The 22,776-nt window shown below is 43.7% G+C and overlaps 2 protein-coding genes across 8 annotated transcripts; one reads left to right on the top strand and one right to left on the bottom strand.

Annotated features, from left to right (window-relative positions):
• On the top strand, nt 1–18,572 carry LOC4344827 (uncharacterized). Of its 7 annotated transcripts, none has more exons than XR_010734256.1 (7): nt 1–975; nt 1,054–1,235; nt 1,592–1,744; nt 6,767–6,939; nt 17,567–17,780; nt 17,854–18,041; nt 18,125–18,572. XR_010734256.1 is itself a non-coding variant. In XM_026027638.2 (2 exons), exons 1-2 carry the CDS (start codon nt 569–571, stop codon nt 1,118–1,120), a joined length of 474 nt encoding a protein of 157 aa, XP_025883423.1. In that variant the 5' UTR covers nt 1–568; the 3' UTR covers nt 1,121–1,237. The 7 variants fall into 7 exon arrangements, 1 of the variants encoding a protein (XP_025883423.1); XR_010734255.1 differs by having other exon boundaries at nt 6,290–6,939; XR_010734254.1 differs by having other exon boundaries at nt 17,854–18,572.
• LOC4344825 (uncharacterized) lies at nt 16,900–21,880 on the bottom strand. Its single transcript, XM_015794289.3, has 4 exons — nt 21,687–21,880; nt 21,517–21,591; nt 19,236–19,559; nt 16,900–17,332 (listed from the first exon to the last, which is right to left on the bottom strand). Exons 1-4 carry the CDS (start codon nt 21,729–21,731, stop codon nt 17,198–17,200), a joined length of 579 nt encoding a protein of 192 aa, XP_015649775.1. The 5' UTR covers nt 21,732–21,880; the 3' UTR covers nt 16,900–17,197.
• Nucleotides 21,881–22,776: the final 896 nt, after the last annotated feature.

Genomic DNA, 22,776 nt, shown 5'->3' with positions numbered 1-22,776 from the left:
GTCTGTCACAGTGTCGTGTCCCTCTCTCTCTCTCGTTACTCTCCAAGCAGTTCTCACTCTCTAACTCTATCATTCTCTCTCCCGTTCTATCTCTCACTCTCTCTTAATCTCTCGCTACTCACCAAGGCGGCCGGCAGTGGTGCTCGCCTGGATCCTGCGGTTCTGCCGTCGACGGCGACGGGCCGGCCAGATCCACCACTGGCCCAAGTCGTGGTTGCTGCTTCCTCGCGTCGATCCAGCCGCCACCATGTTCATCTCCATCGTTGGCTGGCGGCGGTGAGGCTGGTGAGCGGCGGATCCAACGGTGGGGAGGCTCGAGGGCGGCGACGAGGCTGGTGGGCGGTGGATCCGGCGTTGGGAGGCGAGGCAGTGGGCTCCCGTAGCCGGCGGCTGCCCAGCGGAGGAGGTGGCGGCGGCCGCGCCCTCCCCTCCGCTAGATGTGGCAGGAGGGGAGGCAACGGGCTCTCGCCGCTGGCGCCTGCCCGGCGGAGGCGGTAGCGGCGGCGGCGGCGGCGGCCGCGCCCTCGATGGGCGGCGGGTTCCCGTAGGCGGCAGTGTCACTTTCTCCATGTTTCTCCTCGTCGTGCTCAGATGCTCTCGATGGATCCATCGCCTTCCTCCTTCTGCTACTTCCTTCCTTTCGTTCTTTCCTCTCGGTTTTCTCTCCTCTCCTCCGCCACTCAGCGACGCCCTCCTTCTCCGCCGATCCCCCTCCTCGACCACCCACCGACGGCGCCTCTCCCTCTCCTCAGCTCCCCTTCCTCGTCCCCCCACCGAGTCCGCCGGCACGGATCCAATTCCCCCGAGCTCACTGGCGATGGATCGGCCTTCGCCGTTGGGTGGCAGTCGTCATCGTAGGATCGAGCTGCCACGATGGTCCAGTTCGGTGCCGAGCGGATTGGGGCGGTCTCGTTCTTTAGGCGGAGGGAGCGGTCGGAGACGAGGAGGCCGATTGAGTAGTGGATGCCGGATCCGGTGGGTTTTTCTTGTCTCGTGATGTCCCCCATGATCACTATTTGGTCTGATTGGTATTTGTTTTGTTGGATGTCTCAGGATATGGTGCAGTGGACGAATCTGGAGGTCGAGTTGTACAAGCAGAGCTGTTCGGTCGTCCGGATAGGAGGGTTCAAGTTGTCGGACGAAGGTGGACCTCTATGGATTTTCCAACGAGGATGCTGCTGTGGCCGCCGGATCCAGTGACAATTGACCCCCCCGCAGTAGAGGTGCTTGAACTGGTGAGTTTTCTTAAGTTGATTTGAGTTTTCACTATTTTTTGTCAGAATAATTAGATCAGACCCTAGTTTATTTGATTTGTTTGGTTTGAGTGGATCAACCAAGGTAGGTGGAGTAGTGTAACAATATTGATTAAAAACTTGTCCTGTTACTCTATATTGGTTGAATGCCGATGCTTTCATGTGATATTTTTTGTTGAAATAGGAAACAATGGCATTTCAGCACATAGAGACAAATACATCTTAACTAATCATAGATGAGATTCACATCTGTAATTTTCATCAGTTTCAGGACACATGCAGTATTTGACACTGTCTAATTCTGTATCTTCCAACTGACACCAAAATTTTTTTTGCAGGTCACAAATCTAGGTTCACTAAACCCAAAGGCTTTTGTAGCAATGGGATGCCTGGTGCTAGTGGTTACTTGGGCAGCAATGGGGGTGATGGTGGGTATGGCAGTACACCAGGAGCCCAGGAAGAAAATATATGGTCAATAGGTAAGATATATGGTAAGTTCAATTCCCACACCACCTCTAATCGCTGCGCAATATTGCTGGTTATAGATTGATTGGTTTATGACTGGTACTATATCAAATATATTACTGTCTTTGATATGTTATCTCTGTAGGAATCAGATTACTGTCATGGTTCTTATATTGTGCACTTCCACTTACTGCAAGCTTAAGCTTGTATCCTGTATATTTTAGTTAGTCAAGTAATAGTAGTATGAAAACACCAAAACATTATATGTCTAATCTGAACAATCATTTTGAGTAGCCTAATTGATTGCAAGCTCTTGTGATGATTTTGTTGTGTGCATGATTTATGTTCTGCATTCATGTGAATGTCTGAATTGAAGGACCCGTCTGGAACTTCCGTGTTGCTATGTGCCGCTGGACAACTGAAAAAATTGGCTGTTGCTAACTTGAAAAAATTGACTGTTGCTAACTTGCTAACTGTTCTGCATCGACGGGAAAAAAAACCATACATAGCATTGGTTGTGCATATGAAAGGCTCAGCTAAACATTCTCTTCTGAAAACAAGGCTCATGTATGTCTGGTTGACCTCTTTAATTTCTGTATAAAAACTTCATGTATGTCTGGTTGACCTCTTTTATTTTATGATGGTACTGTTAGTTCGAATTCATAAGCTGACTTATCTTATGAAATTAAAATTGCATTCAGGATTGAGTTGGTTGATAACCTGGAATCGACATTGATTGGAGATTGCTTGACGTCCTAGAGGAAGAGCCTTGCGATTAATATTTTCTTGTGTGCTTCTATTATTTCTATTGCCTGATTGAAAGCTGGCTTGATGTTTTAGAGGAAGAGCCTTGTGATATATGTTTTCTTGTCTGCTTCTATTATTTATACTTATATATTGCCTGTAATGTAATGTAATATTAAATTGGAGTAGGAATCGGTGTGGGGGATACTGAACCTGTGCACGCAAACTGGATTAGAATCGGTGTTGTTTCTTTTTAAACTTGGGCTTGTGGGCTTAATCTGTTAGACTGGAGTAGGAATCGGTATGGGATTTTTTTTTTTGCGTGATTTGCGCTGGAGTAGGAATCGGTGTTTTTTTTTGATGGGGTGGGAAAAGTAGCGTCATATTAGATTAGATCCGATCACAAATCGGATAGCAGAAATCGCTGTTGTGGACGCTGCGGTGGGAAAAACGGAAAACGCGGAAAAAAAAAACAGGGTTACGGACGAAAAAAGGGGTTACCGACTAAAAACCGCGCGGGGTGAAGATGTGACGAAAGGAAAAATCCAAATCTTTTAAATAGTTAAGATTAAAATTAAGATTTTCTTCTCTTCTGTCGTCTTCTTCGACGGACCGAGACGGGCGGGGCGACAGCGGGAAAGCGCGGCGGCGGCAGGCGAAGCAGGCAGGAGCGGTGGGGGTAGGCGAGCGCGGCGGCAGGCAGTTGTTTCCAACGCTGGTAAAGAAGCAGAATGAATCGGGGGATAAGTTGAACCCACAGGAGTTCTTGGCCGCGTACCTGCCCGAATGTCGGCGGCTGCATGACGGCGTCACCATGCATTCCGGCGGCCCCGAACCCGTTGTACAGCGCCTGGTCACCTCGCTGCAAAGAAGAAAACGCAAAGAAACACCATAGCTCAAGAAAAGCGAAGCTTCAATTTATCCTTCAAGCTTTATAATCGTTAAGTTATATAGCAAGCAGTAGAATTGTACGGCGCCATTGGGGGTTGAACACGGCGTCGATGTTGTCCCTCGACCGGTCAGCGACCAGTGACAGGGAAAGGAACTCGGCAGCACCGCCGCCGTCGCCTCCGCCCCTCTCTCGGCCCTCCTATGCCCCTCTCACGCCGCCGAGGCCGGCCGCCTCGCTCCCATCGGTGGGGGCGGGAGCGGGCGAGCGCGGCGGCGAGCGGTCGACGGGCGTAGCAGGCAGGCGGAGCAGCGATGGTCGGTTAGTTGTTCCGTCTGCCGCGGCGGTAGCGCCAGTAGCACACCCGGCTCCACCTTCGCCATCCACTCCCCTGGCTCTCCGCCCGCTGCCGGAGAAGAGAGGAGAGAAAAGGGAAGATAAGGAGAAGAAAAGAGAAGGAAAAAATTGTGCAGCTAATATGTGGGTCCCACGTAATTTTTTCTGACTAGGATGCCACGTCAGCAAAACCAAATAAAAATACCTCTTTTTGAACGGTTTCAGTGAGTTTGTTTAGGGGTATATATTTTTGATTTTGTGGTTAAGGGACCTCGAAAAATCTCGTTGTTAAGTTGAGGAACCTTCGATGAACTTATTCTTGGGCCGTGTTCAGTACCAAAATATTTCTTCAAACTTCAGACTTTTTCATCACATCAAAACTTTCCTACACACACAAACTTCTAACTTTTTCGTCACATCGTTCCAATTTTAACCAAACTTCCAATTTTGGTGTGAACTAAACACAGTTCCTGAAAAAAGTTTGAAGTTTGAAGAAAGTTGGGAGTTTGGAAAAAAAGTTGAAAGTTTATGTGTGTAGGAAAGATTTTATGTGATATGATGTGATGGAAAGTTGGGAATAGGGGGAAACTAAACACGGTCACACCCTAAGGCCGAGTTTAGTTCCAAACTTTTTTTTCAAACTTTCAACTTTTCATTACACCAAAACATTTCTACACACATAAACTTTCAAGTTTTTCATCACATCATTCCAATTTCAACTAAACTTCTATTTTTAACGTAAACTAAACACACCCTGGTCAGGAAATATGGTCGTAGGAAAATTTTCTAGCGGGCTTTTTCTCGGGATATGGGCCGGGATCCCGGTCTGTCAAATGAGGCCTGAGTGATTTCACATTGGGGTTTTGGACAAGATTTTTCCAGTAGTTGATGAAAGCTACAAGATTATTCCAGTAGTTGATGAAAGCTCGATCAAGCAGGGCGAGCACGGGAATCGCCCTTTTGTTTGACTAGGTATAGAGTCTGTCCGGAAAAAGGCAATTCAAAAAGAGACTAGGAGTTGATTGTGTCATTGAAGGCATAAGCTAGGTTCACTGCAAAGTTATCGTTGTTTTTATGAAAAATTGGTTATATAGCATTGAAAGTTCACGTTTTTGTATTTATAGCATCGAAAGATATCGGTTCACTTTAATAGCACCTAAAGTTCACCCCATTCTCATTTTTAATACTTTCGTCAATTCTCGATCGTTTTCCGTCTGTCTTGATCCCAGCCACGCACACGATATGACGTTTCTACCCGTCACAAGTACAAGTAGAATGCATATCAATGAGGGTAGAAACGTCATATCGTGTGCCTGGCTAGGATCAAGACGGACGGAAAACGATCGAGAATTGACGGAAGTGTTAAAAATAGGAACGGGGTGAACTTTGGGTGCTATTAAAGTGAACCGGTATCTTTCGGTGCTATAAATTCAAAAACGTGAACTTTCGATGCTATATAAACAATTTTGCCTTGTTTTTATCCCCACGGTATCTGGTGAGGTTGTTTACACCTAAATTTAGCATCTAGAATTAAAATAGGAAAAATTGCTAAAGTTTGGGGCTCTGCCGGTTTCCTCCAGAGAGGGCCGGTCTGACCGCCATATGTGGGCCGGTCAGATCTCTGCCAGAGGGCCGGTCAAACAGGCGGCATGTGGTCGGTCTGACTGGCAGAGTCCGAGTCAAACTCCGTTTTCGTCAGGTCTCGGGTTTCCTTGCTCGGGAAGGCAGGTTTCGGGTTTCTATTGGTTTCTAGTCTGAGTTGGACGTGGAGAAGGGCATGTAGAGGGTAAGATCAACCCCTATATAAGGGACAAGGCCGGTTCAATTGTAATCTATCCAACAACACACAACCTACTTGAATCGCTTTTTCATATTTCTTTTACTTTTTAGCCATGCTTTCTACTTTATTTTAGTTTTAGTCCATCTTTATCTATTTTCATCGTAAATCGTTCGCCGTCACCGCGAGAGTGCGATTATTTCTTTGTAGGTTTGTCCCGTAAACCTTCCGTTCACCCACGCGACGGGTAGTTATCCTCATATCAATCTAAATCGGCCTAGAGGCTGGTTTTGATATCTAAATCGGCTCCGCTAGCTGGTTTAGCTGTTTTTCTACAAAATCCATCTTGATTTGACCATTTGGCTAGATTGGGGTGATTGACAACTCCATATTACCGCAAGGCGTTTAGATGTCCCGATCGTGATTGTTTTCTTACCAAAGAAGTTGCTAACATGATTTTTGATGACTCCGCTGGGAAACGATTTATTCGGCCATATTACGACCGAATTTTATTTAAATATTCAGATATAGTTTCGTCGAATCAAATGTTTCGATTTTCGGCCATACGGCTGGAATTAATCTATACTTCGGCCACTGCTATCGTTTCTGCTTCAATCTACGCCGAGTGCCGTCCTTGCCTTCGCCACAAAGTTTCGGCGTTTGGCTGTTACCAGTCCGAAGCCGATTCAAAGACGAGCAGCAGTGACGAGTTTTTGCCTGGGGAACATTTAACTTTGGGTCATTTTAAGATGTGTCAATTAATTATTTGCTACTTACTGTCTATAATATATGGGTCCGGATCCTCATATATCTATAACAATGTAGGTTCAGTGGCAAATCAAGGATGCGGTGCTTCAGTTTTGTGCTTTCTGTGTACACACATACATCAAGGCCAGCAAGCAATAGACAGCGAGCAATACCGATCCTGTGTCGCATGTATTAGCACATATCCCGAGAAAAGAAATCAAGATCGGTTTCCAATAAAAAAAATCAATCAAAGCCGATTCAATTATATCGGCTGTCCTGTAAGGCTTTAGATTAGTTTCCAAATTTTTGCTAGGTTTACTCAGTTGTTTACCAAGAGATCAAATATCTTTGCTAGGTGTACACATCCCACAATACACAAGAGATCGGCCGACCAAGGCTACTGATTTCTTGATTTGTGGATATTTTTGCTACATACACATAGTAACATACCAAGGAAATTAAGACTGTATATTAATCTATTGGGTCAAATGTTTCGGCTATAAGATATATGGCCGAAATTAATCAAGGAATTTATTCATCAACCATGACGAGCAGGAACGAGATCGATGAGATCACATTGGAGGATCTTGATGAGGAGCAGCGTCAAGTCATGGAGAAGCGAATAAAGGCGATAATGGAGGAGATCCCGGCGAGATCGCTCATCAGGACCCATGCATCAAGGTGTGGTTCTCAAACCTGGTCCTCCTCTCAAACTTGTCCCTGATAAGGTAACCTCCAATCCGCTCGATCCATCTCTTGTTATTCGAAAACATGTTGAACGTTGTATAGATGCATCTATTAATGCTTATATTGATAAAAATCATGATATGTTAGAAGATGTTTTTAAAACCACATTTGATGAATCTATTAAGAAAACTGGCTCTAAAATAGCCAGTTATCAACAATATAATGCTACTTCTACTTTTGCATATATACAATGTACCTATAATACAATGGATAGATCAACGGGCGTTCACACAGCCGATTCCACAGGAATCGGTTATACAAAGAACCTAGCCAACGGTCGGACCGTGCATGACGCCCGGTCAGACCGTACCATATGCCGGTCAGACCGTGCCTTATCTTGGCCAGATCATGCCTCCTGTGGCCAGTCTGGCTGCATCACTGACCCCCGTTCAGATTGGGTGCTTGGCCGGTCAGACCGGGCTATCTATAGCCGGTCAGACCGATGCCCCGGAACCTCTTCCAGGATTTTCTCCCATGACTAATAGTACTGATTCTAGTTGTTATTTGCCTCATGTTAATGTTGTTAGTCATGCTATTCCACACAGGGTTTACGATTCCGACAATCCCTTCTGTTTCGAACACTAGCGCAATTCGGAATTTCACAAAATCCGGTGGAAAACCGGTAAATTCCGAACAAATTTCATAAACCAAAATTTGAATAGAAATTCCCTGAGTTTGCCGACAAGTTCTCGAAAACCGATCGGTTTTGGCGAGATTTCGATCAGTAAGTGTTTCCTTTTTTTAATTGCGGTCGGTTTTGGCCCATGTAAGTGTTTTCCTTTTTTAATTCTTTATTTATTCTTTTCTTTCCTGATGTAAGTTTCAGTAAATACACACAATACATCATTTTTTTGAAAATTTATATCCCAATAGGTTCTATGAATATCATAGTATTTATAATATTTTATTTATTTTTTTCTCTTTTTTATCAATTCAAATTTGAATTTGAATGAAACATCTCGAAATCTCAATCGGTTTCTACTTTCGAGCCTCATCGAAACGTCGAAATTTCGTGAAATCTGGTCGGATTTCGTCGGAATCATAAACCCTGATTCCACATACCCATGCTATTTGTGCCAACAGTTGCTATGAGCTAGTCCAAAATCATCAAGTGGATGGATTGGCACAAAACACGCATTATGGCCAGTATAATCATATTGTGCCGCCACAACCACCAATTCTTAGGCCACCAAATCCACAACCAAGGCCTGAGAATATGGAAGAGCAAATTAGTAACATCATTAGAAAAGCATTTGGAATTGAGCCAAGAAATTGTGCTAAGGTTTACCAAAAGTCGTATCCTGATTATTTTGATAATATACCATACCCTCGTGGTTTTTGGAGTACCTGAATTCACTAAGTTTAGTGGTGAAGATGGGAGGACTACTTGGAAACACATAGGCCAGTTCCTTGCACAATGTGGTGAAGCTAGTACTAATGATGTTCTCAAATTGTGTTTGTTTTCTTTCTCTTTGTCTGGTACTGCTTTTACTTGGTTTACTTCTTTGCCAGTAAATTCTATTCATACTTGGGCTCAATTAGAACAAAAATTCTATGATTATTTTTACACTGGTGAAACTGAGTTTAGGTTGTCTGGTCTAACATCGGTTAGGCACAAACACGATGAATCTGTCACTGATTATATTGAGAGGTTTAGAGATGCTAAAAGCCGATGTTTTAGTTTGAATACAGCTGAAAAGGATTTGACCGACATTGCATATAATGAATTGCTTGATTATATTAAAGAGAGATTGAATGGCCAGATATTTCTTGATGTTGATCATGTGTTGCATGAAGCTCTGGCTCAGGAAAGCCGAGTGGATGACAATAGCTTAAATGCTAGTTAAGATGATAATGAAATAGCATGTATAGCCGAACCAAGTGTTGGTTCGGATTGTGTTATTAGTTTGGAAAATAGTGCAATAACAAGTATAGCCGAATTAAGTGTTGGTTCGGATTGTTTACTAGTTTAGGCAATAATGGAATAGCCGAACCAAGTGATGGTTCGGATTATGTTGTTAGCTTAGACAGTAGTGCCATTGAAAATATAGCCGAACTAACTGACGGTTCGGATTGTGTCAGAAGCGAAAGCGAAATAGTACTGTCATCTAAGACCGAGTCGCAAATCGGTCATGTCGATGTTGGAAAAGATTGTGACAATGTCTTGCGGGATAGTAGTGAAATAGAGTCTAAATAAGTAGCTATGCGTACATATCAAAGGCCGTATCCTGAACACGTAGATTCGGTCCCATACCCGCAAGGATTTGAGGTGCCCAACTTCACGAAATTTACAGGTGAGAATACTATGACTACAATGGAGCATATCAGCCACTTTATTGATCAATGTGGTACGGCCGGTAGTGATGATTTGCTTAAGTTAAAATTGTTTCCTCTTTCTTTGTTAAACTTTGCATCTATATGGTTTAGTTTACTTGCTCCTAGTTCGATTTCTACTTGGTCACAAATGGAGCATGAGTTTCATGATATTTTAAAGATGCAAGCTTGATGGAGCAAAGGCCGGTTGATGATTCATCGGTCACTTGTGAAATTATTTCGGTTACACCTATGCCTAAGACCGGAATTGTTAGTAATTCCCTTCCTATTGCTCCTATTGACTTTGACAAGAAGAAAGTGTTGATTCGGCCTAGTCAAGCCGAATCCATGAAAGGGAAAAATGTTATTATTAGATATCTTCGGCCTGAGACAATTATGATCAATAATTCTAAGGCCAAAGATCGTAACGTTGCAAAAGATGAGTCATCTAGTTCCCAAAAGACTAAAAAGCCGAAGCTCACTTTTGAGATGCTTATGGCTAAATACAATAAGGGATTGGCCGATCAATGATTTGATGATCGGCCTAAAGTGATTTAAGAGGACCAAGATCACTTCCTAGAAAGAGATTTGGTCAACCCCAAAGCAATCAAAGTCATCAACAATATTAACTCCATACAAACCTCCGGTTGTGACGCCATGGTATCCATATCCAATGCCACCATTCGGTTATCCTTTTCTGTATTACATGCCGTGGATGCCTCAATTCTCTACGCTGTTTCATCAAGGATGGAAGGGATCACCTAGGACAGTACCAAGTCATTCATCTAACTCAAGACAAGACCGTTTCTCACAAAAGAATCGGTCTGGTGGATCAAAGGTTAAAAAGGTGAAGAAGGTGTGGGTGAGAAAAGAAGCCAAAACTCCGGAGGTCGTTTTTATCAAGGAAGAGTCTCAAGATGTTCCTACTGGAGATGCGGTGGAAACTATACAAGCAGAAAAGGTTGAAGCCGACACCATGACTGCCAATAGCGGGAGTCTGACTGGGACATCTGGCCGATCTAACCACCGGCCTATGGCCGGTCTGACCGCTGGCCTACGCCCGATCTGACCAGGCCAACAGGCCAGTCTGACCGCCGGCCTACGGCCGGTCTGACCGATGGCTTGTAGCTGGTCTGATCGGGCCCAAAGACCGGCCTGACCGGGTGGCATTAGAGAATATTGAGAAAATTGAGGGCAACACAGGAGCTTCCACTTCGACCAAAAATATCAAGAATCATAGCTTAGCTCCTGGAAAACAACCACAGCCGAAGTGGATACCTTCCGACTTATCTCGCTCTCAAAAGAGGAGGCTACAACGTCTTCGAGCCATAGGTCAAAAAGAAAAGAAGGCCGAAGACATGAGGGACCAAACATGTAAAAATTTAGAACCTTGAGCAGTACATAAGCAAGTGTGGAGACCTAAGGAATAAAAAGTTAAGAGACTGGTGATTTCCTAGAGTAGTGATAAATCAAATTTAATGAAAGAAAAATCATCGGTCATTAGAGGCAAGCCTCTTCCACATGTTGCTATGGATGCTACTACAGTATTTATCTTGCCTTCAAAATCGTGTAATCAAGAAAGCCGATTTTGCTCTGGGGGGGGGAGGACATTAATATGCTTACGAAGGAATCAAGAGGGATGAACTGCAATGGATACAAACATCATATATTTGAGCCGTCATTTGTTGGATGCTAAGGCAAGGTATGGGTTTATTGTGCTCATCGTTATAGTATGTCTATGCCATGTTAGAACATTGCTTGCTATCTAGCTTATGTGTGTTTTGCTTATTAATTTGATATTATACAAACATGTTGCAAATGCCAGTTTTAAGTGGTGGAATTAGAAAGTTGGCATATAATTTATTTAAGTATAATTTGGCTTATTGGTATTTGATATTTATTAAAAGCCAAATCATGTATGTTTTTATGGATCACCATACAAGATATAGATTTCATAATTATTGCACCATGAAATTTTGCTTCTTTGTAATTCGGCTTATGTCAATGGCCAATATAATGATTTGTTTTAATACTATCTAGAGTTGTTATCTTTAGGAATATTGGCATTGTTATAATATTTTGCATACATGCTCAAGCCGATTACTGACATTTTTAGTTTTATGGAATCTATGCATGTGAAACATATGACTTTGGTGGTTCATTATTGATTATACTTCAAGTGGCTAAATGTTTTTATGCCTTGATTATTATTGTTTCAAAAGCCACTTGAATTAGTATTCATCTAGTCATATTAGTTGGATATTAAAATTTTCATATGTCTAGAGAGAAGGAAGTTTGGTCCAATAATTTGATATAACAAGCATCTGGCTATAATGTGAAGAATGGGGTATTTTTGATATTAGAAAAGCCGGTGCTTGACTTTAAATCTTTGGGCAAAATTGGCAAAACCACAGACCAGAGATGGTCTGACCGGCATTGCACGGCCGGTCTGACCGGTGGTCGCGGCGGTCTGACCGGTATTGCGTGGCCGGTCCGACCGTGCAGACAGGGCAGTCTGACCGGCATTGCGTGGCCGGTTTGACTGGTCCCAGATAGGAAGCTGGGGGCACGTTACAATTGATTCAGAGGCCGAATTATTCTTGGGGTCAAATCTGGTTTCTTAGAGTGCTAGAAAACAAGCCACAGTGTCTAGGTATAGTACAAAGTCAGAATATAAAGCCATTGCAAATGCTATAGCAGAAATAATGTGTGATAACCTTACTTACTGAGTTAGGAGTCAAGAGGCCTAGAGCTGCTAAGATATGATGTGATAACCTTGGTGCTAAGTATCTGTCAGCAAATCCAGTGTTTTATGCCAGAACAAAATATATAGAAGTTGACTATCATTTCGTCAGAGAACGGGTAAGTCAAAAGCTTTTAGAAATTGATTTTGTATCAACTAATGATCAAGTTGCAGATGGGCTCACCAAGCCTTTGTCTGTGCGACTGTTGGAGAATTTCAAGAGCAACCTGAACCTTGCACGGTTTGGATTGAGAGAGGGTGTTAGATGATAAGGTTAGTTTGGATCTGGTTTAACCGATCCTATCACATGCGATAATGGCTGATCTGTTAGAGTTTGTTGCCTTATCCATTATCGCCTGTAATCCATCTCCTTGTAAGTCGGCTAGGTTTGTTGCCTAGCTGCGCAATTCTTTGCATTGCCACGGCATGGTTTTTCATGTCATATATATCAACACGAAGGCGACACACAGGATCAGTGCAATCGTTTCCACCAATACTTTCCACACGATCGTTTCCACCAATACTTTCCACACGATGTGCTGCTATGCCGAGGAGGAGGAGGTGGCCCGGTGTCACGTCAAGAAATTTAACCCAAATTTCTAGACTATTTTGTGTATTAAATCCCTATCCAGGACCAGCCAGGGTGCACAAAACGACAAGTAATATACAGTTCCAAACATAAATAAAGCGTAAAATACTTACAGAAGAGGCACTTAGTCCTCACACCGAAAGAGAACGACGACAGCGAAAAAAGGCGATCCTAGCGGGGCTTCAGCTCTACTCCACAGGCAAAACTCAACCGGGGTCTAAGCCTTGGTACTCTAACTTCGTCTTCAGCTCAGAAGCACTACACTTCTAAAAAGGGGGAACAATAGCATGGCTGAGTACAACCACAGTACTCAGCAAGCCACACCAATGATGTAGACGTGCAAGGAGATACAAGAACGGTTTGTCACTATTTGCATAGAGGCGGATGTAAAGCATTTTATTGAGTAAAACAGTAAAACTGTTGAGTGATCAAAGTAACATTGGATCTCCACCGATCAACGCTACACCACGTTGAACAGGCCCAACCAAACCACCTGAACTACACCAGTTCATTAACCAATTATTAAGGATGGGACTAATCACGGTGAATCTGGTCGATCGCCCATAACCGCGGGCACGGCTATTCGAATAGTTTTACTCTAGCCAGAGGTGCACAACTGTACCCACAAGACACAATCCACCGGCAAGTCACCATGCCTGCGCAGACACGTCACAATGTCGAGTGATTGTGACAAGACCCTTCGCATAACCCTCCCATAACCATCCACACCACGCTAAAGTTTCACCCCCACCCCCAACCCCGGAGGTGGGCAGTCCCCTCGTGCGCCGCGGTGAATCCGGCAACTGGACAACCGGACACCTCGGGCGACCCAACTCCATTACGCCCACCCTCGCCACTGGTGCCTAGGAAAGGGTCGAGCTATACTTCAGATCAAGCAGTTACCCACTCCCGCTTATGGTAAGCACTATATGTCTTCCAGGGTTTCCCGTGAACCGGTCCTTAATTATTGCCATGGGTGCGACAAGCAAAACCATGCACCCACAGCCCACCATTCAGTCGCATTTTAGTTGAATAATTACGACCATGAAACATGGCCGGATGCCTCGAGCACGCAGCTCATCAAGATACTAGATGTCTAATCATGTAATTATCCCATTTTGTGAGCTAGTGGTAATTAAGCATGGCTAAGCATATATGAGTCTAGCTAGGTCAACATAAGTAACACAAGCTAGTTGAATTATCACCCACGTTTAGCAAAGGACGGATATCAAGTAAACATGGCACAAGTGAGCAGATAGGTAATACCCGGATCCCATGTAATTAGCAAGACATGCAATTTTATTTCCAAATGATACAACATTTATAAATTAGGCTCAAAATGCTCAAGGGGAATGTGTGACTTTCCTTGATTCTTCAAACAATCTTCTGAACTCTTTTCCTCGCGACCGCGGACTTCCGAAATGGCGGAATCTACTCGCTGGCATGCAAAACTAGGAAAAACTCTAATAAACACCAAGTAAATAGTACATAAGAAGTAAACAAACATGTAGAGCTCAATTTTGGATGAATTTTGCAAGTTGAATGGCCCAATTTGAAGTTCGTATGAATTAGATACGAATTTTAGAAGTTTTGAGCCATTTTAATGTATTTATAGAATTAAACTCGACTTATTGCGCAATTATTATTTATTTTCTCAAAGGGTAAGTTAAGCGCTGACGTAAGCAAAGGACCGGCGCCGACAGACGGGCCCCACGCGTCAGCGGCACAAGGGGAGGGCACACGGTGGACACGGTCCACCGCGGTCGGGGCGGCACCATGGACCGAGACCACGGGAGTGGTCCACGGGCGGCCATGGGCAGGGTAGCCAAGGCACGGGTGTGGCCGAGACCGGCCCGGCCGAGCAGCGGCTAACAGCGGCAGCGGCCTGGCCGGACGGCCACCGGCGGCGGCGACACGGCATAGGACGGCCGGTGAAGGGGAGATAGAGGGAGAGGGAGGGGAGTGCTCACCGTGCTCACGCAACGGCGAGAAGGTGACGGGAAGGCGGCGGTGGCTCCTCGGGGTGGCACGGCAACGGCGGTCCGGCGGTATTCCGTGAGCGGGAACCGGCGGACGGCGGCCGGAAGGACCTGGGGAACAAGGAGGGAAGGTTAGGGTAGGGGAGGGAGTTGCGGCGCAGCGAGAAACGCCGACCAGAGGAGGAAGAGATGGTGAAACTCATCGGCGAGCGAGGGGAACCAAGTTCCGGTGGGATTCCGGTGACGGGGAGTGGTTGCCGAGGTAGCTCTCGCTCCTGTGAAGCCGAAGGAGGTGGTGGCATGGGTCGGCGTCGATCGAAGAGGCGACGCGACGCGGCCGGAGGCAGCAATGGCGGAGGTGCCTCGGGTACGCGTTGAAGGGGTGATTTCGGTGGCGGGAGGCGACAACCGAGCGGCGGCTGAGGCACGGTGGTGAGCGGCGGAGCGCGGGCTCGCACAGGAGAGGGCGCGAGGACCTCGGGGGAGGAGGGGGAAACAGAAGAGGACAGCACGGGGTGGCTTTTTATAGCGCGAGGGAGCAACGGGGAGCCGGGGAGCGGCGAATTTGGGGCGGCAACAGCCGGCGACGTGGAGCTCAACGTGAGCGGAGTGGGGGCTCGATTTGGCGCCAAAAATTGGGGAAAAGTGGGGGATTTGGTGGAGGGGGTGGAGGGGAACTGATCCCACGTGGTTTGGGCGCAAGGGCGCGAGCGGGAGAGGCCAGAATCGGGGGCGACATGGGCGGCAATGGCAGTTTCGGCTGGGGAGCTAGAGGTTGGGGGAGGAACCGACATGTGGGCCCCGACTGTCGGTGGCTTGGGGAGAGGAAGGAGCCAAGGGGGAGGCATTGCAGACTTGAGGGAGAGGGAGCCGAGCGGGCCAAGGGAGGGGAGGCCTGCCCGAGAGGGAGAGAATGGCCGGCCCGAGAAGGGAAAGAAAATTTTAATTCTCCCATTATTTCACTTGATCAAATTGCTTTAACTTTTATTTAATTTCTAGAAAATGCATTATGTAATGATTTTTAATCCTGAACGAAAATCGGGACGTTACACCCGGCTAGCGAGCTCGACGGGCTTGATGCATCTAGCCATGCGCTTCAGCAAAGGGATCAAGGAAGCTAGGGATAGAGATATACAGAGAGGGGAGGGAGAGTATGACAGGTGGGCCCTACCGATTTTTTAATAAAAAAATGCTGACTGGATTACCACGTAGGACCAAAACCACACCAGACTGAGTTAGGAGGATTATTTGTTCGGTTTCAATAGTTGAGTGTGTAAAATATCTGGTATTTAAGTGTAGAGGGATAATTCGGTCAACCACGATAGATCAAGGGGTAATTCGTACTTTTTTCCTAGAAATAATTACATTATGACTGAGTTGAAATAAGAACTATGTAGAGTAAATTCACAAGCAAAGTGCAGAGAAAATTTTTAAGTAAATGCATTTATGAAAGTAAATTCAATAAAGTATAAAAGTAATTTACATAAATCATAAAAACAACTTAGCACAAAATGGAAGTAAGTTGTTACACATTAGAGGTAAATTCGTTGTAGGGAGAAAAATATGGTATATCTAAAAATTAAATTTAGAGTCCACAAATTATATAATTGACTAAAAATAATAATAAGCATAATCAACTTAGAGCATTATAAATGTATAAGAAGTAATTTAATCAAATCTTAAATTAATTTATATATATGGTAAAAGTAACTTAAAAATATAATAAAATTTATTTACAAATATAAATATATTTTCATCATAATTTGATCATGTAATATCTTGTTACAAACTTAATAGTGTAATCGAATTGTAGATTGGATATGTAATTTAAGAGAAAATTTTATAGAAAGAAAAAAAAAAGACATGCATGCCTAATAAAAAAAAGGCATGCACGTGTATTAGTACTCCTCTCACATATGAGTGTCGCTCGTTAGAGTGTATCCTATGACACAATCTCTCGTGTGTGCACGCCGTAGCTAAAAAATATCACCAGAAATTCTTAAAAAAGAAATACATATGTAGTTCCAATAGTATTATATATACGTGTAAAATCGCATCAAGTTCATTCTATATAGAGAGTAAAAAAAAAGATAAAATTTTGATAGAATTATAACCTTAAAACTGCCTCTTTTTTTTCCAAAATATAATAAATTTTAGGTTGAGATTTTACACCTAATGCTACTGAAAGTATATGTATATTTTTTTTCTAGATATTTTGGAAGCGTTTGTTAGTTGACGTACACGGTGTGTACACGTGAGGGCTCGAGTGCACAAAATATTTCCTGCTCGTTAAATCTAAACTGAGAGGTTTCTCAAATTAGATTTTGTACTTCTCTTTGTATTGTAACCTGCGAATTTTTCGATACAGCTTGATTGTTAAAAATAGAAGTTAACTTTTGACCATCCCACATTCCCATTGTTTAAATTGGGTCCAAAGATCAGCAACCACAGAGCACATACGTGAGCTGGAATAGAGTCTAGGTCACATAACTGCCTAATTTTTTAAGCAGCCCAAAAAACACACTCAGGTCATCCCTTGCTTCAGTTGAAGAAGCACACTCAGGTCCATCCTTGCATCAGTTGAAGTCCCCTCCACCAAAATCAGCTTTTGAATGTTACAGGTTCAGCTGTCCCTCAGATCCCTTGTCACCCCCCACAGCACCCACTGGTTCCCTGTCACCTCCCACAGCATCCACAGGTCCCCTGTCACCTCCCACAGCACCCACAGGTCCCTTTTCTTCTGGAGCAAACTGAAACGAAAAGGATAACAGATTAGCATTGCATGTGACCTAAGATTAGTGGCGGATTCAAAAAATTTTATGAGCTGCCACTGAATACACATTATGAGCTGCCACTGAATACACATTAATCTTCTCTCTCCAGTGGCATATAGTTAAGTGCAAACCTAAAAGGGGTATTTGAACAATTGGCAAACGTAAAAGTGGCAAATAGTTAAATTTCCTGTGTTATCCCTAACATCACAGACAAGAAGCAGTGGCCAAAAGTTGACAAAGGTTTCAAGCTCCTGCCACCTGTGCCCAAGAAGAGAGGAATGGGTAGGCAGAGAAAGAATAGGATCCCATCTGCTCTTGAAAAGGGCAAAGGAAAGGCCACAAGGCAAGTTCAATGTCCAGACTGCCAACAGTTTGGATATAGGAAAGGTAGTGTAAGATGTGAACTGACTGGAACTAGGAAGAGGTTAGTTCAGCTATGATTTACTTTCTTTTAGCTATTGTACAATGTATTGCTTAACCTAACCAATGTTTTGCAGGAAGAGAAACAAGAAGACAAAAACAAATGTAGGAAGGAAGAGAGCAAAGGGTGCCATTGATGCCCAAGCTACTGCAGTTGATGTTCAAGCGAATACACGAAGAACAAGAGCAGCTGCAGCAAAAGAAGCAGCTGCAGAATCACAAGTGCATGCAACACAAACAAGCAGTCCTGGACCAATCAATAGGAGTTAAGGCATAATTGTGTTGTTTTTTCATTTCCTTTCACTTAACTTTGGTTCCTGTCTTGCTTACACCCATCAAAAACAACAGGAGGCTGGCATTAGAGGTAGGTCAAAGCTCCGTTGAAGTAGCACTTGTACCCGTGCAGGTGCAAGCAGCAGTACAGCCAACCAAGAAACTCACACCAAGGAAAAAACTAGCTAGCAAGCCAAAAAGTGCATCACCACCAAAGCTTCTGAAACAAAATGTGTCAATCTGCTATCAATCTGCAAGTATTTTGCTATGTATGGCTGAAATGCGTCAATCTGCAAGTATTTTGCTATTTATGTCTGAAATCATCAATCTGCAAGTAATCTGAACTTCTAATGTGCATCGCCTGATGATGTATTTTTGCTTTTGTAATGATGTATGTATGCCATGATGAACCTGTTATATGGCACCCTAAACCTGTTATATATAGACCATTGTATGGTCTGATGGCCCTGATGGACCTGTTATATATATAGACCAATGTATGGTCTGATGGACCTGTTATGCATGGCCTACTTTTGGAATAATGTGTGGCCTGCAATGAACCTATGAATTGTATGGCTGATGAATTAAGATATTTGGATGGGACGTGATGAATTAAGGCACTTCTGCTATTGTGTGCATGTTCAGTTTGTTGAGATATATGTATGGATATGTATGCTGACAAATATTAATCCTTGTGCATATATGTGTTGTCATCAACTTGTATATGTTATACATTGCCCAAAAAAATGTCATTGTTCTTGCAGTCCTATATATGTATGGTTTCAGTCAAATGAATTATACATTTAGCTAGTAGTAATAAGTTTATCATTTTGCCCAAATATTGTTTCAGATTCGGCTCTATATTGCAGCCAATTGCTACCAAGGGTATACTTGTCATTTCAGGTGCCTATTCCACGCTGGCAAGGCCATGTGGCTGTCTACAGTGCGAAAAGTGGCAAAAAAAATTAGAAAATCTTCTCTCTAGTGGCATATAGTTAATTGCAAACCTAAAAGGGGTATTTGAACAATTGGCAAACGTAAAAGTGGCAAATAGTTAAATTTCCTAGTAAAGGGTGATGTGACTTAAGGAGAGGAAAACAAGTATTGCTAAAAGTGGTGTGCTCGAGTAAAGTGTTGCCACTATTTAGTAAAAGGAGATGTAGAAGTAACAGTAAAAATTGCTTACATTGGGAAGAAGGAATATGGAATGCTCCAGCTTCATCATGTCTCTCTGAAACTGCAGGTGACTCTTAGCCAACATGTTTAACTCCCTTTGATACTCCAGAAAGAGGTCACTGATCTTCTGTTGAAAGTCGTAATGAGTTTTTGTCGCAGCCACACGGAACTCATCATTTTTTGATACGACCTGCGCTATCTTCCCATCAACATATGCCTCGACATCATGCCTTATGTACCTCGCGGCAATCCCACCAACCACTCCTGCGCCTGCACACAATGAGCCAATTGCCCATCCAACAGATTGCCAGCGATCGCACCATTCCCTGGCATCCTGAAAGAAGAGATCATATTGCCAACACATTACATATTGAAGCGATGGACATGGGATGCACGCCATGTAACTATAAGGGACACCCAGGAACGACATAATCGAAAATCCAAAGTTGGAAGCTATGCTTCACTACAAATTCCTATCTCATAAATTTCTCACTTTGGCGCATCAAGCGGCCAGCTTTCCAGAATGTTGTTTGCTAGTTGATAATGCACTGAACATCCTTAAAAAGGAAATTGAAGAAAAAATGGATTCACACATAAGTAATCCTAGAAATTCTGGTGAAGTCCTAGCCTAGAGGATGCTCAGCCAGATGAAATGCTAAGTGATGCACGCTTAAAGAAAAAGGACGTTCGCACGAGACGCACAAGGCATCAAAGAAACTGGCTTGATAAGAACCACAAGGGAGAGAACAGGGCAAATAAAAACATCAAAGGTATGTTGGTAACAAAACATTTGTATTCAAGTGCTATCATCAAATCCCAAGTTGTATTTGATTTTTTTTTCATTTATTTTCTTCTCAGCTACAAGAGCTTGCAAATTTGATAAGGTGTCAAACTAAACAACACCTTCACATTGGGGGGTTTTCTTTTTGTTTGAAAATGAACTGAATAAGAGTAAATTACATCTTGGGGCACTCTTTTTTGCCAATGTTGCAATTTGGACCAGGGGTAAACAATTTTTTTTCACTTTAAACCACCTATCTTTACCGGTTGTTTCAGTTTGGACTGTTTCTTCTACCTCTAGCTCCCCCTCTTTCTCCTCTCTCTCCACTCATGGGTAGGAAGAACCACCACTACAAGTGAGCAGGTTGAGCAGCCACCCACCAGTGCTGTGCTTGCGCTGGAACTCCGCCGGTACCAGCTTCAACGCCGGCACCAGCTTCGGCACAATGGTTGCACTTGACAGAAAAAAAGAAGAAAAAGGGCAGAAGAAATTCCTCATTGCCATGTGGATGTAATGATCGAGCTCAACTACCGCGCCGTGAATTCATATGTGATGTTGCTGGAGCACGTCATTGTTGGAGAAGAACCAGTATTGAACAGCACTGTGTTAAATCCGGCAAGCAAACGAGAAGAACAGAGAGTAACAAGAAATGGAGAGTTTCAGAGAAACAACGAAACGCACTAGCTTTGTGTGGCGATTTTCTGGGGTTTTCTCATTGAACTTATCTGTAAACTTACAAAATGGAAATCTACTTATACTCCAAAACAGAAAAAAGAATCCTAGGCCTAAATCGTGCCATCCCACGATCCGGAACTCCTGGACTCAACGTTGCGCATGCCGCACAAAACTCACGCCCACAACGCACGCTTGACGCAGTCGCCACAACCTGCAGCTCGCCACATCCCTCGTGCATGCATAACAAACTCCAAACGGATTTTATTCTTCCAGCCGTTGTCCACTGCCATCGACTGGATTGCTTCAGGGCCACAGCAGGATGACGATCTTAACAGTCATCTACAAGGAAAACATCGTTGTGATGCCCGACAACGTCCAATTTGTGCAACACCACGAGATGGCTGTCACCATGGCTGGGTTAGCTTATCCTGCATCATCCCCCTATAAGGGTCAAACCATGTACTAATTGGGGGCGATGTAGTACTGTGTTCACCCCAACAGCAGCAACCCCTATAGGAGTAGTGGCGCAGTTCATGATGGGGTTACCGCTCGCTGGCTTCGGTGATACGAGAAGAGAGAGAGAGAGAGAGAGAGAAATGACCTTGGAGGGAGAGAACTGAGGAGAAGAGGGAGCTGGTTAGCAGGAGGTAGAAGAACTAGCCTAACTTGCATCAACCGGTAAAGATAGGTGGTTTAAAGTGAAAATGTTTGTTTTTCCCTAGTCCAAGTTGCAACAATGGCAAGAAAAAGTGGTCTAAGATGCAATTTACTCACTGAATAATCTCCAAACAAATCGACCTTTGTTATGCAAAAGAGAAAAAGATATTATGCAAACCTTCAGCCATTTTCCTCCACCGTCCGGACCGGAGAAGAACGAGCCCCGTTTCTCAGCGAAGGAGGAGATCGGCCCCTGTAAAAAGGTATTAGAAATTAAGTTAGGTCTCTCACAAGTGGATTGAGGGGGAAGAATGGAGGGAGGGAGGGAGGAGAGGAAGATCTAGGTACCCCTGCGGCGCGCACGAAGGCTTTCCTCACGCTCGACATCGCCATGCGAAGGGAGGGTGACGGTGGCGGCGGCGGCAGAGGAGGACGACGGAGGAGACCAGCGGGAGGCCGAGGAGGGTGACGGTGGCGGCGGCGGCGGAGAGCGACGGAGGAGAAGCGGGAGCAGCTCCCGTGGCGGCGTCGAGATGAGGAGCAAAAGTGCAAAACCCTAAAACTCACAATTTTATGGCAAGGCTCCGCAGGCCGGGCGCTACATTTCTGCCGGCCCACGACCCACACAAAGCCCAATAAGCTGCCACGTTTTTTTCTTTTTCCCGCTGGTCTGCGCTCTCTCCTGTCGCGCACGTTCGCTAATGACGTGCTTAGCACTAATCGTGCTTAGCGCTAATGATGAATATCAAGCATACTTTTTTTTATAATACAATAATAAATAAACATTCTGAGAAGGTGTTAAATATAAGTTGAAAGTTTGAAATTTAGGGTTGAAAGTTTTCAATTTTTCATTCAAAGTTTAAGATTTTTAGTTGAAGTTAATTTCAAATTCAAATTGAAACTTTGATTATTCGAGTTGCAGTAACGACGCTAAACTATAGTTCAAATATAGTCATGATGAATATAGTTTTGATAAACATTTTTTTTCTAGCAACATGGTGCAAACCTTTAAAGAATTAGTACATCATGTGAGAGATATTGTTCTTCAAAGATTTTCTTTTTTAAAAAAATTTATACTCTCTACAGTACTGTCTATTATACGTTACTACAATCCCATTGCGATATTACTACAGGAGTGCAGTACGGACTATAAGGTTTACAGGAACATAGCATGTTACATATTTTCTTTTCTTAAGAGTGTTACTGTAAAAACATGTAAAAACATGTGGTAACAATCAAGTTGTCACATTATTACAATCCCATCGTGACATTATGCTAAGGTACAACGATGAAGTTACAACGATGATAATAAGTTTCGCGTGTTTTCTTTTAAGAAGGTTTAATGCATACTCCATCGTCCTTATCAAATAAAAATATGTTGAGCAATAATACTTTTACAAATCTATTATAATGGCCTTAGCATGAAGTGACGACGAAA

This window comes from Oryza sativa, chromosome 8, assembly GCF_034140825.1.
Source record: "Oryza sativa Japonica Group chromosome 8, ASM3414082v1".
In the NCBI taxonomy this organism is placed as follows: Eukaryota; Viridiplantae; Streptophyta; class Magnoliopsida; order Poales; family Poaceae; genus Oryza; species Oryza sativa.
The sequence above is the reverse complement of the archived record's forward strand: the minus strand, read 5'-3'. Positions and strand labels throughout refer to the sequence as shown.

Bases quoted from the DNA above. Each gene is read 5' to 3' on its own strand.
- LOC4344827 (XM_026027638.2), top strand. From the start codon at position 569: ATGTTTCTCCTCGTCGTGCTCAGATGCTCTCGATGGATCCATCGCCTT. The intron at 976-1,053 runs GTGGGTTTTTCT...TGGATGTCTCAG, and splicing joins AGTAGTGGATGCCGGATCCG to GATATGGTGCAGTGGACGAA.
- LOC4344825 (XM_015794289.3), bottom strand. From the start codon at position 21,731: ATGGCGATGTCGAGCGTGAGGAAAGCCTTCGTGCGCGCCGCAGGG. The intron at 21,592-21,686 runs GTACCTAGATCT...ACCTTTTTACAG, and splicing joins CCTTCGTGCGCGCCGCAGGG to GGGCCGATCTCCTCCTTCGC. The intron at 19,560-21,516 runs GTTTGCATAATA...CTCTTCTTTCAG, and splicing joins GTGGAGGAAAATGGCTGAAG to GATGCCAGGGAATGGTGCGA.